The sequence below is a fragment of the Neovison vison genome, chromosome 2 (genome assembly GCF_020171115.1).
Source record: "Neovison vison isolate M4711 chromosome 2, ASM_NN_V1, whole genome shotgun sequence".
In the NCBI taxonomy this organism is placed as follows: domain Eukaryota; kingdom Metazoa; phylum Chordata; class Mammalia; order Carnivora; family Mustelidae; genus Neogale; species Neogale vison.
In genome coordinates this window covers 150,281,715-150,294,031 of record NC_058092.1, presented here as the reverse complement: position 1 = coordinate 150,294,031, position 12,317 = coordinate 150,281,715, and the positions used below count along the sequence as shown (strand labels likewise).

Sequence of the window (12,317 nt, the reverse complement as noted above, 5' to 3'; positions counted from 1 at the left end):
AGTCTTGCGTGGTTAAGGTCGTTGAAGGAGGACGGTCTCATCTTCTGTAGCTTCTTCCTGCTGAGTAGGGGCGTAGAGCTGTCCCTCCGCGTGGGTCGTTCCTGGTCAGGTGCGGGAGGCCCAGCTGGGGGAGGCCTCTGCTGTCAGAGTTGTAAAAGGAAGAGGCCGCTGAGTGCAGGGGAGAGCCTCTCCTCCCTAAACCTCTTGCTGCTGCCAAACACACAGGCTGAGCGGGGCCCGTTTTGTGGGGCCGCTGCCAGTGTGGAGCCCAGCATTGGTCACGGTCCTGTGCGTCGAAGCGACAGGGGCTGTTCCGGTGCGACACCCTCGGGGAATCCAGCAGGGGTAGGGCGGCTGCCCCTCGAGTGGATCCCAGGGTGGTCAAGGGGCCCTGGCAGTGCCGCATCGTCCTGCTTGTGTCATGCTCTGCAGGGTTGCCGTTGACTGCAGGGGAAGTGGGAGGAGGAGCAGCCCCTGCAGCAGACAGGGGAGACGACGGGAAGGCTGCTGTCCCGCCCAGTCCCAGGTGGGCCCAGTCCCAGGTGGGCCCAGTCTCCCCACACAACGGACTGTTGTGGGCCCAGGTGGTTGCCTCGTGCTTCAAGTGTCCGTCATTGGCAGGGCCCGGGCAGCCAACTCTGGGTTTGGCGGCCGACTCAGAGGGTCCTCTCGTCTCGTCCTCGGGGCTCCAGTGCCGTCCTCGGGTGGGCTGCCCTGAAGTCTTCTCTTTGGCCTTCGGAGGTCAGGCGTAAGAGAGCCGTCCCTGCAGGCGTGTTTCCTTGTGTGCTCATGCCGAATCCTCCTCCGGGCCCAAATCGGAGCCGCAAGGGGGGCCCCAGGGCCCTCCTGGCTCCCTTTGTCGGAGCACCCCAGGAGCCTCTGGTGCCTCGGGGTGGTGGGCACACTGTCCTGTGGCGCAGCTGTGGAGACAACGGGGGGAGTGGTGTGAGATAGCGAGTGGCGTGTGGCCTGGGCCAGGTCTTATCAGAGGCCTGTGGGGTTTTGTGGGACGTGTGTTCTGAGGTGTTGAGGTGGAGGTTTCCCTGCAGGACCCACACGTGACCTGAAGAAAGGGGAATTTCCCCTGGGCCCCCTGGGGCTGAATGAAGGCTACACTGCCAGGGTCCCTCAGGCCCCTTCCCTGAGCGTCCTCCTGCATGACGGCGGGGTCCTCCTCCTGCTGGGCTGTCCCTTCCCCAGCCTCTCTGAGAACCCTGGACATGCCCTTCTCTGTGGGGGGAGCCTTTGCCCACACGAGTGTTGCAGGTGGCGTGGCAGAGACCACATGCTCCCGACTCCCACGGGAAGTGAGTTCGCACAGTCCACGGGCTGTGGGCGGGTGTTGGGCGAGGTGGGAGCAGGCAAGGTGGCCTTTCCCTGGTGGGTCTCCCCTGCCGACTGAGGGATCGAGGAGAGTCTCTAGAGTATGAAACTCACAAAGCAAAATGGTGCCATGAGGGGACCCACTACCTCCCACGAGGCGTCTTGTCGGCTCGGGGGACTGGAGGTGTTGGTCAGATCATATGGGAGTGTCTGGTGGACGTGACTCAGCTGGAGACCGGGCCCAACTCCGTGCCCACAGGGATGCAGCGCTGGGAGGGGTGAGCTGTCCTGCTCCTGTGAGCCCGGGGGCCTGTCTCGTTCGCTCATTTCTCACGTGCCTGAAGTGGGAGAGGAAGCCACCCCACCACTGTCTCTTCGCGACTAGTGTCGTCCGGGAGCAAGCCGTCTGCTGACTTTTGCAGGGTGAGAGGGCAAGGCTTGGGTCGTGCAGAGGGAGGGACTCAATGGGGGGCGTGGAGCCCTTTGCCAGAAGGTCACCGTGCCTAGGCTGCCTAGGGTCCAGTCCCTCCAGGCGGCCAGGACGACAGTCCCCAACCATCACAGGGAGTTGCACAGATCAGGTGGAGGTTCCCCGTGGGATGTTCTCAGGGCTTCCTGGTGCCTGCAGGGACTGGGACCTTCCTCTCCTCTCCTCTTTGTGGTCAGAGGCTAGGGCATCACCCCGGGTTTTGTGCGGTTTGCCGAGGTACCCACAACAGGGACGGGGCAACGAGGGAGAACATGTGTCCATGTTCACCGGCCTTTTTTCCTGCCTGCCTCACCCCGTTCCCGAGTCCTCCTCTTCTTCTGCTTCCCTTGTCGTTTGCACCATGTCCACCGAAGGGAAGCTTCTCGAGAGCTGAGAGCAAGAGCAGAACTGGGTATAAGCAAAGACTCCCCGGCATCAGAGAACCAAGTGGGGGACACCCACGCCCAGCCTCCCTTCCCGAGAGCCCTCCAGCCAGGTGAGCCGTGCCCTGCCGACTCCCAGCCCTCCTCTCTGCTCTGCTGTCCGGGGCTGCTTCCCAGAGTCAGCGGTGAGGGGTCAGGGTGATGGTAGTAAAGGGGTGAGGAGGGCTTCGCAGGGATTTCATGCAGCAGTTCCGATGCAAAGCCCGAGTGCCTGCCAGAGACGAGGGCCTTCAGGGATGCCATTGTCACAGCAGGGAAAGGGGAAGAGCTGGGAGGAGGCGCTTATGGACAGAGGAGAGAGGAAGCCCAAGAGATGGAGGTGAAAGTGAATTACAGGCGCAGGGTGGCTCCTTTCGTCGGAATTGTTGTCTTCCGTGGAATCCTTCTCCGGGTCAGAGAGCAGCGAGGATGCTGGGGTTGGCCGTGAGAGAGGACAAAGGGAGTCAGTGCAGCTGGCCACCCACGGCCTGCTGCTCTGGGGATGCTGGGCTCTGCCCTCAGTGGGGTGCGTCGCTAGCTCCGAGTCCTCCCTGGCCTTGGTCGCTTGATCTCCGCAGGGTACAGGGGAATCTCTGTTTGCCCACCTGCTCCTCCCACCTCCGATTCTCTCCCAGACCCGGAAGCCTGGCTGTGTGATCCTTTCCCCCCAGGAGATTGTCACTGTCCCTAAGACTGCCTCTGCGGGACTTTGTCTTCCTCTGTCCTTGTTCCTGTCCTTCCCTGCTCTCCTCCTTCCTCCTCCTCCTCCTCCCCTAGAGATGCTCCATGTCCTTCCCCCTGCCAAGCTCCACCAGTCCTATTGTTGTCCAGGAGGGGGCAACCAAGGAAAGAGAGGAGATATCCTGGGTCCCCCGGAATCAATCCCCCGATCCGTCTCTGCCGGGAGCAGCTGTCCTGGGTCTGGGATTGCTGGGGAAGTGCAGGGAGAGATGGCCCACCACCTCCCCACAGCCCATGTCTGCCCAGGGACGGGGATAACCTTCCCAGGGACGTGTTTCAGGGAACTCAGTGCCCTCTGTTTCCCTAAGTGTTACAGAGGTTGAATGGAGACGGGAGCATGGGAGATTGTGCAGGCGCCCTCAGCTGTTCAGGGCAGCCCTGGAAAACGTCCAGCGGTGTGGTCACTGAAACACAGGATTCCTGCCAGTTCTCCTGCTGAGGCTTGCCGGGAATGGACGGGGCCGGGGTGTGTGTAGGGCCCTGGGCAGGCCTGAGGAACGTTTGCCGTTGGGGCATGCCTAGGGAGTGGGGAGCATGGCCAGGGCTGTAAGCCGGCGAGGTGGGTTTGTGAGAGGAACCGTGACTCCCTGGCCCTGCTCCCAAGAGGCTCTGTGCTATGCCTCGACGCCAGCTGGTGAGAGGTAGAGAGGACCCGGGGCAGCAAGTGTGTGAAGCAGGTCCCGCAGCCCCTTCACACAGGCCCGGGGGACCGTGGCCCACGAAAGGGGTTCACCAGGGCAGCTGCATGGGGGCGTCCCGCCCTTGGGAACATGTCCACAGGTTAGACTCGGCTGGGGTGTGAAGACTGGCAGAAGCTCCGATTTACGGGAGCATGTGGAGTGAACCCAGGGGAAGTACGCTTTCCCTTCTGCAGCTCTGGGAGTCCCCTTGAAGGTACAGCAGCTTGGAGAGAACCGGGACGGTTTGGTAGTGGAGGTTATGAGGGAGAGAATTTAGACCCGTCTTCCACCTCCTGGCTCAGACCAGAGCGTACTGTCGCGGTTATCTTGCCCAGGAGAGTGCGGTTGGGGTTGCAAGTCCTGAGCATGACCAGGTCTGGGCCCGTGCCAAGAAAGATGCAGAATCTCTTGTGCACCATTCCCGAGAGGCCATGAGCAAAGAGGCCAAGCTTTGACATGTGGCAGCGGCCAAGGGAGGCACGAGCAGCTTTGATGGAAAAGATCCTTCAAGGAGCCGCGCAAGGAGTCCAGTGGTGATGATAAACCCAGCCTACCCTAAAGGCCCGTGGACACTTGGCCTGTTCTTTTCATCCCGAAACCGTGACATGAGCAAATCATGCCTGTGCCAGAGCATCCCTTTCCTTGGTGGTTTTTGACCCACCTTCTTCATTCTCTGGAGCGGCAGGGGCAACCCCATGTTCCCAGGAGCCATGTCCCAGTGTTCCCCTCCTCGGTGCCGTTCCCTACCTGAAGAGACTTCATCGTCACTGGTGGAGTAGTCCTCGATGCTCTCTACCAGTAGGTCTGTAAGAACTGAAAGAGGAGCAATGCCGTTAGGAGAGAAACCGCCTCACCCCTTCATCCCAAGTGCGTTGCGATGTCTCTGGGCCATGCGGCATCTGCCTGACCCTTCTGCTGTGCTGTCAGAGGTTCACGGGGCTGGTGGAGCCGGAGCCCTTGGAGGAGACGGGGATTGGAGTTTCCTGCCTTCTAATGACGCTGCAGCAGTCACCTCAGTGTCAGTTCTGCATGCCCATGACCGCTGTCCCCTCCCAGCGCGACCATCGGAATCTCCAGTCGTTATGGGACTCTTGACGTGTGGCTAGTGGGAGTGAGCAACTGGACGTTTTCATTCCCTTGATGATTTCCGTGTACTGCACTGAGAATATAAATGACTGTGTATGATGGATACTAGACAGACTCTTTCCTGGATCACTCAGCACTAGACACCAACCAGGAGCGAGAGACAAGGCCTGCTCTCCTGCGTATTTCTCGGGCATCAGTGGCTGGCCTGATACGGACGTTGATCAAGGGAAGACGTTCCCGGACTCACACACGCACCAGGCGCTGCTGGAGGTCTTTGGACCCGAGGAGATTAAGGTGAAGCCCCAGTTCCTAGATAAATGGGGAACGGATTCCGTGCAGCACTGATCTAAAGCATACAATGTGATGCTCTCGGGACAGAGAAGCTGCTACAGTAGATAAGTGAACCATAAAGGAACACAACGAGCCACGACGTTTCTGAATATGAAGAAGTCGGTGGTGGGTCTCTAGAAGCTGACCTTCCAATACCTTGGATGACTCCCCTGAGCCAACAGGAGGGTGCTGGCATACAAAGAGGCAGGGGCACCTGGGAGCGGAAGAGAAATGCCCAAGGAAGTGCGCTCATGTTGGCATCACGATGCTTCCCAAGAGGAGCCCAGAAAAAGCAACCTTTTCTGAAACAGCGAACAGAGTGAAAAGGCAAGCCACAGACTGGAGACGCCCTTGGCAATCCTTATTTCAGAAAAGGTGTGTTCACTGACAAAAAGGAAAAACAAGAAAGAAAACCAACCAAACAAAAGAAGACCGGGATTTCACCAAATGAAAGAATCGAGAAAAAGACTGGAATAGTCTGTGCTGCGAAGGGAAAGAATGACTCGGCCCTCAGACAGACATTGTTCGAAAAGATGCTCAATGTAAGGCATCGTGAGGGCAATGCGAATGCAACGGATGTTGAACTGTGGCGTTGTCCGTTAGGGACCCAAACCAGGAATTCAAGCCCAGGACCCATGTGGGAAGGAGGCAGAAAATTGGAGACTCTGGATGCAATTCGTGGAACGCAGACTGGTGCAACTACCCTGGAAAAGCCCGTTGAGTGTCCTCGGAGAGCAGCGAAAGGTACTCCCGTGGATCCCGTGCATGCGAGTGAGAAAGAGAGATGTTGGAACAACAGATTCTGTTCCAATCCATGTTTCTCATGAGAGAAAGTCTTGTCGGCTGCCAAAGAACCCTGAAACCCTGATTTGGCTCTGTTTCCATTTCCAGGCACTGAACTCCCTTGAGTTGTCTATTGGCCCAAACCTTCTGAATCTAACAAGGCCCTCTTGCATGGACAGATGGCGAGCGAAATGGGTGGTGATTGTCCTGTCACCCCTGTTGAGGTCTGAGGTTCTCTTTGGCCACCCTGCGATGCACAGAGCACCCTTTGTTCCTGCATGGAGGGGGCCCAGGTGCCCCCAGTGACGCTCAGTCCCTGAAGACCACCTCATTCCCCCTTGGATAGGACACCTTTTGGACCCACCTCCAAGAGCCCCAGCAAGGACCAGTGGTGGGTGTGGGATTTCCCTGGGAGAAGGCCAGTTGCATTCTTAGACACAGTATCTGCAGGGAAATGGTAGAAATGGTTTCTCCATGGAGAAACACGGAGTGAATTGGCCCCATCTGTTCCCTGGCCACTGGCCCTTTGTGCGGGTCATCCCCGAATGGGCTGTTGCACGCAGGTGCCCTGGAAGCCGCCTGCAGAAGGGAGGAAGTGTGTCCCAGCACTCAGTGCTTCCCATGAGGTTGGGAAGACGCATCGTGGGGCCTCTGATGCAGAGATGTGTGTGTGAGTGCAGTGTGAAGAGGGAGGTGATGTGACCATGCTTGCCCGAGACCTACCTTGGCGGGAGAGCCCCATGGACACTGACTCAGTAACAGTGGAAAAGACACACTTGTGTCTTCGGGGCACAGTCTAGCCCTTCCTAGTTAGCGACGGGATTTGTTTTCTGGGGGAACTGATGTGTATTTGCAAGGAAAGAACAGCTCTTTCAATTGTAGGTGTTGAAGAGTTTTCCCATGAATGGACGTTCATGACGTGACAGGGATGGGAAACGTCCCTGAGAACGTGGACACCATTAATCGCCATTTTGAGAGGACCAGACACATTCGAGAGCAGAGCATTCACCCACCTGACACACATACACCAACCCTGAGAATCCCAGCACAGGGATTCCCATGGAAACAGACCTCGTGCCCAGCACCCGATCCTACGGCACCTAAGAGCAGCACGGTAGCTTCCGGGGGCAGGGTCACGAGGCCACGGGTCTCGGTCCGGAACATGACCCTTAGTCTCGTTGCAACAGGATCTGGATTCTGGGTGGCTCTCAAGATGGAACCTGCAAGCAAGCCCCACCTTGCTCTAAAGCAGTGAGTGACTCTAGAGGACAGCATACTTACCACTCTCCCTTTCCAGCAGGGCCACCTGCGATTTCAGAAAAGAAAACATGATGAACACCAAGTCCTGCCTCGTCCTGTGTGCCCAGCTCTTTTGGTCTCTTGGTGATAGGCAGGGTCATGGGCAGTGATACGGAATCCACCTAGAGGTCACATGCCCTGGGTCCATCAGGTGGCCCGGCGGTGTCAGTAGCACCCGTGAACAAACTCACGACCCTGTGGACTGGAACCGAACCTGCCGTTTCCTGCAGGGTCTTTGGAATGGGGTGTCCCTGGCTAAGAGTCACTCCCTCAAGAGTCTCCCCACCAAGGACATTGTACGTGCTGCGGTGTTCAGATCTGATTGCGAGTATCAGAGAAACAAGGGATGTTGTACCTCACCCGAAGAAAGGCTAACTTACCACCTTGGTGAACAATGGGGCCTCTCCCTCTCTGCTGTCCACGTCAAGGTCATCATCCACGCTAGCCAGGGAATCTAGGTGGATACACACAGAGAGTGTCGGGACCCCGATGGAACTCTTCGGGAATCGCTCGGGGAGCTTTGCTTGGCGTGCACATGTGGACAAGAGTGTGGAGGTGGGGAGCTCATCAGTATGGACTGAGCTGCTGTGGGCCCTTCCTGGATGGAGGATGAAAGGTCCAGGAGAGGAGCAGGGACGTGAATAGAAACTCTGCCTCCCATTGGAGCTCCACGGCCTGGAGTTACTGTGAAAGAGTCCATCTCCAAGGCACACCTACTGCCTGCCCCCAAACCTGCACCACCTAAGAGCAGCGCAGTAGTTTCCGGGGACAGGGCCATGAGGCCACGGGTCTTTCCCCAGAAAATCCCTTTCTGTTACTCTGACCCATCTTCTCAGTCCCGCCGGATCTGGAATCAGGGTGGTTCTCATCGTGGAGCCCGCGAGGAAGCCCAGACCTTGGCCCTTTTCCAGGTTGCTGTAAACAAGTGAGTGACTCTAGAGTACAGAATACTTACCGCCATCCCCTTCCAGCAGGGACACCTGTGATTTCAGAAAGGAAAACAGTATGAACATCATATCAGGCTTTGTCCTGTTTGCATGGCTCTTTTGTTCCCTGGGGGATGGGAGGAAGCCAGATGGGGCAGTGTGCTAGAGGCCCATGAGCCCCAAAGTATGACGAGCAAAACGAGTCCTCCACAGGTGCGCCCAGTCTTCCTAGAGGTCCCCCATTTGGGTCCCACTGGACAAAATAGGTGGCAAGGAGGAATAGCTGCTACCCGTACCCAAGCTCCCTGCCCTCCAGATGGTAGGTGATCCTGCTGTGGTTGTCCCCGCCCCCCGGCAATGCCATCGGGGTTAGGTAGCTTTTGGTAACAGATTCTCTCTCAAACTTCTCCCTCCCCTGTCAATTGTGCATGCTGAGATTTTTTTTTATGTAACCTTGATTTAAAAAGCCAGAAGACTTTTGTGTCTCCCCCAAAGAAAGGCCAACGTACCACTCTGGTGAAAAACGGGGCGTCTTCCTTTGTCATTTCTTTTGAATGTTCCCCCGCCTGTCCATCCAGCAAAGCTAGGGAGAGATCCAGAGAATGGTCAGTCCACCGGTGGGGCTCGGCAGGAAGAGCTCAGGGAGTTTCGCTTGGGGTGGGCGTGCCCGGGAGTGTCTGGCGACGTTGGGGTGTGTGGGTATGGACTGAGCAAGCTGCCGCTGCATCGAGAGAGGTCGGGGCAAGGAGCAGGAACGGAGGGAGAAATACTGACTCTGAACTCGAGCTACAGGGAATGGAATCAGGGTGAGCTCTTCAAGCCGAAAGAGGGTAAACACTAAGAGACACGGTCCGTTGTACTGTCGGGCAAGCTCCTCCAACCAGCGACTGTGTCGTGGTCATTGTCAAGACCGTTTCTTGGCCGCTCCCACCTATCTCTCACCTCTTCTAGGAGATTGTGTTTCTGCAGAAGAACCCTGTGTGGCAGGGTTGCATTCAATGCAAGCACAAGTACCCTAGAGGTTTCTATTTGTCCCTGAGTCATGCAGGGTCAGGAAAACCAAAGACCCAGGATTTCTACGTACTGACATCTGACCCTTCCAACAGAGTCCCCATCCACAAAGTGCTGATTCTTCCCAGTCTTCCTTTCCCGTGGCATGCGGGTGTGTCCTTGGAGTCCGCGGGACCCAGTTTCCCGGGACCCAGCTCCCCCAGTAAGGACCCGGCAAGTTCACGAGCGAGCCGAGGCCAGGCGAGAGAAGGGCACTCTCTAACCTGGCCGTGTAGCAGATTGTCAGGAAGTCGGATCGGGCCCCGAGCTAATGATGAAGCTTTCCTGGCCATTGCCATTTGCCAGTGAGCCTTCCCTCTGTGCGTTCAAGACGGGACCGTTTTTGTAAGGCTGGTGGTTCTGTTTGGGTTGACTAAAGTAGCTTCTGATTCCTTTGTGTTTTGACCCTGTCTGAGAAACGTCCCGAGCTAGGACAGATGTGGGCCCCTTCCTTTCTCCCCGTCCCTGTCTGAAGAAAGGGAATCCTGAGCAACCCTCCAGGTGGAGCTGAGGTCAGCGAGGAATGCGGTGTCCTAGTGCGGTGTGTGCAGCGGGGATGAAGGAGGTTTGGTTTTGAAACTCTGACCCGTGCCCTCAAGTCCATTCAGCGGGAGATGTCTTCTGGTGAAACGCACGCAGTCCACACACCCACATGCCCGGTCCCGTCGCATCGACCCACGCGAAAACGAGCCCCAACCCTCCGACGCACCAAGCACACCGCCCGAGTGACCTACTGGTTTGCAGGGACTGTAGCACAGGGTCCTGGTTTTCTGCAGGACACTCCGTTTGTTCAGTCCGCCCCAGCCTCCGTGCCCGGGAGGAACTCAGAAGGGGAGAAGCTCTCCAGACCAGAGGAGGAGAGAAAGCCCTACCTTGTTCAGCTAGATCTGTCTCCCTAAAGGGAATGACGGGGGAATACGCATACGGGACGTATCCGGTCGCCGCCTCCTGCAGTTGGAGAAAGGGAAACCCAGTGAGGATCCCAGCACCCTGTGCACACCGTGTGCAGACATCTCTGTGCCCTTGGTGTGTGTCGTAAGGAAGCTAGATGGGATGCGGTCATTGCGTCTATGATCCAGAGGAGGAGGAAATGACCTCCCGAAACGGCTCCTGCTTGTTATGTCAAAACTCCCCCGTCCATTTTCTTCAGCAACTCATTCCAAAGCCATTTCCCATAGACAGAATGAGCTGGTGGAAAATGCTCACGACCATCCATTGCCTAAAGCAACGGTGGTGACGTTTTCTCAGTGCCCGTCTCAATCTGCTGTCCGTTAATGGTATAAACTCACGGCAGGCTCTCAGCACCAAGGACATTGTCTCTCCCCTCTGGCATGTCCATGCTCAGATGTTCATGGAAAGAGAAATCAAACACTGGCTGTCCCTCAGAAGCACAAAATGACTTTATCGAGGTGACCGAGCGGCTCAGACATTGAAGCTTCTGCCTTCAGCTCAGGACCTGATCCTAGGGTCCTGGGATGGAGGCCCACATTGGGCACCCTGCTCGAAAGGGGAGCCTGCTTCTTCCTCTCCCTCTGCTACCCCCCTGCTTGCGCTCTCGTGCGCTCTCTGTCTGTCTGTCTGTCTCTCCCCTTCTCTGTCTTTCTGTCTTTGAAATAAATAAAAAGTTGAGGAACAATGAGTTTACCTGAGGAGGGAGAGACGGAATTTCCTCCTCGGCCCTCAAAGTAGGTAGTAGCTCTTCCACCAGGTCATCGTAGGGAGCTAGGAGGATACAGAGGCACTGTGAGGACATTGGTGAGGCTTCTCCGGATGTAGGCGGGGAGTTTGGATGGATGAGGACAGGAGTCGAGTGTGCGCGTGTAGGAGGTACGGGCCGCTCTGCTGCCGGGCCTTGTCCTCGGTGCAGAGAGGAAGGGACGGGAGAGGAGCAGGGAGGAAACGCAAACAGGGTTCTTGTCTTTCTAGCTAAAGCACCCTGATCAAAGCCAGGTAGCCAGACCTGTACATGGAAGTCTCACCTGGCTCTGTGTGAGGACCGAGTCCCCTAACCTCTCCTGACTGACGTGCCATTAAGGTGTCCTACGCTGCTGCTTTGGACATCAGCTCTGGGCCCAAGATCCCCACCTGCTGCGACTATATGCATCACGTCTCTGTAAGATTTTGCATGGCATACAAAGCAGCCTTGCTTGCCGGGCGGCATTCAACCCTCGGGAAAGGAGCCTAGTAGTTTGCTTCACTCATCCTTTGTCTTCAGAAAATCCCATGTGCAATACTGGAGAGCCCGGATATCGTAGCTTCCGTAAACAGCCAGCACCGTCGATGAGTGTGATAGATTCCTTCCACTGTTCTTGAGCTGTCCCGTGTGTGTGTGTGTGTGTGTGTGTGTGTTTCCCCTGAAGACAGTGGCTTCCCGAACACTCCCAGGTGTTCTGACCAGTGGGCAGTTGCTTACCCAGAGGAGTCTTGGAGTGTGTGCTGATAGGCTGTAGGCCTGCTTTGCAGGAGATTTGCTTCAGGGATGTTGGGTCCCACGCACACACCCACACACACAGGGCCTTCATCCCACGTGCACACAGATCACCCCTTCCCTGTGTACGAGTTCTTCTAGGCCCTCTTCGACGTGGTGACTGTGCCTCACCAGACAGTCTCGGTCAGTATCCCCCAACCCCCGTTCCTTGTTGGAACCCAGAATCAGGGGGCAGGCTTCTTTGTACTCTAGATTTCCTCCCAGAGCCACATGCTCTTAAATACGTACAGCTGTCCTTGCTCCCAGCGTCTACCTGCCTGCGATTGGGGAAAAGGAAACAGTGAGGATCCCAGCATCCTGTCCGCTGTTGGGCCAGCTCTAAGGTTTGGGGAGGACTTCAGGCAGCTAATTGGATGAGGTCCCGTGGTTGAGTCCACGTTCCCCCACCCGAGTTCAAGAGGACCGTTTGAATGATGCTGGAGCATCGTTCAATCTCCGAAGTCCATTCTGATCACCAGACAGAACGTTCTCTTTCAAGGAGAAACCTTCTCTGCTGAAGAAGGTGTTTGGTCCCATGGAGTTTGTAACTGAGGCTGTCCTGTGTCCTCACCCTTTTTGGGTCCACTGTGCGTAAAAGGCCAGACCCAGCATTCCTCCACGAGGGGAGACTGCTGCCCCCTTCCCCTGGGAGGTAAAGTGCCAGATGTTCATCCAACTCCACTGATGGAAGAAATCAAGGAAGCACCATTTCTGTCTCTGAGAAAGAGAGGTGAGTTTACG

General features: G+C 56.7%; 1 protein-coding gene across 1 annotated transcript; it reads right to left on the bottom strand.

Annotated features, from left to right (window-relative positions):
• Positions 1-424: 424 nt before the first annotated feature.
• Positions 425-11,270, bottom strand: LOC122899219. The gene is made up of 11 exons (XM_044236807.1): positions 11,120-11,270; positions 10,755-10,831; positions 9,982-10,057; positions 8,569-8,642; positions 8,089-8,113; positions 7,514-7,731; positions 7,116-7,140; positions 4,383-4,448; positions 2,570-2,646; positions 2,106-2,182; positions 425-920 (listed from the first exon to the last, which is right to left on the bottom strand). Exons 1-11 carry the CDS (start codon positions 11,268-11,270, stop codon positions 788-790), a joined length of 999 nt encoding a protein of 332 aa, XP_044092742.1. The 3' UTR covers positions 425-787.
• Between the last annotated feature and the right edge of the window lie 1,047 nt (positions 11,271-12,317).

Bases quoted from the DNA above. Each gene is read 5' to 3' on its own strand.
- LOC122899219 (XM_044236807.1), bottom strand. From the start codon at position 11,270: ATGCCGCCCGGCAAGCAAGGCTGCTTTGTATGCCATGCAAAATCTTAC. The intron at 8,643-9,981 runs GTAGGGCTTTCT...ATCTCTCCCTAG, and splicing joins GACAGATCTAGCTGAACAAG to CTTTGCTGGATGGACAGGCG. The intron at 2,647-4,382 runs GTAGGGAACGGC...GGCCAACCCCAG, and splicing joins TGACGATGAAGTCTCTTCAG to CATCCTCGCTGCTCTCTGAC.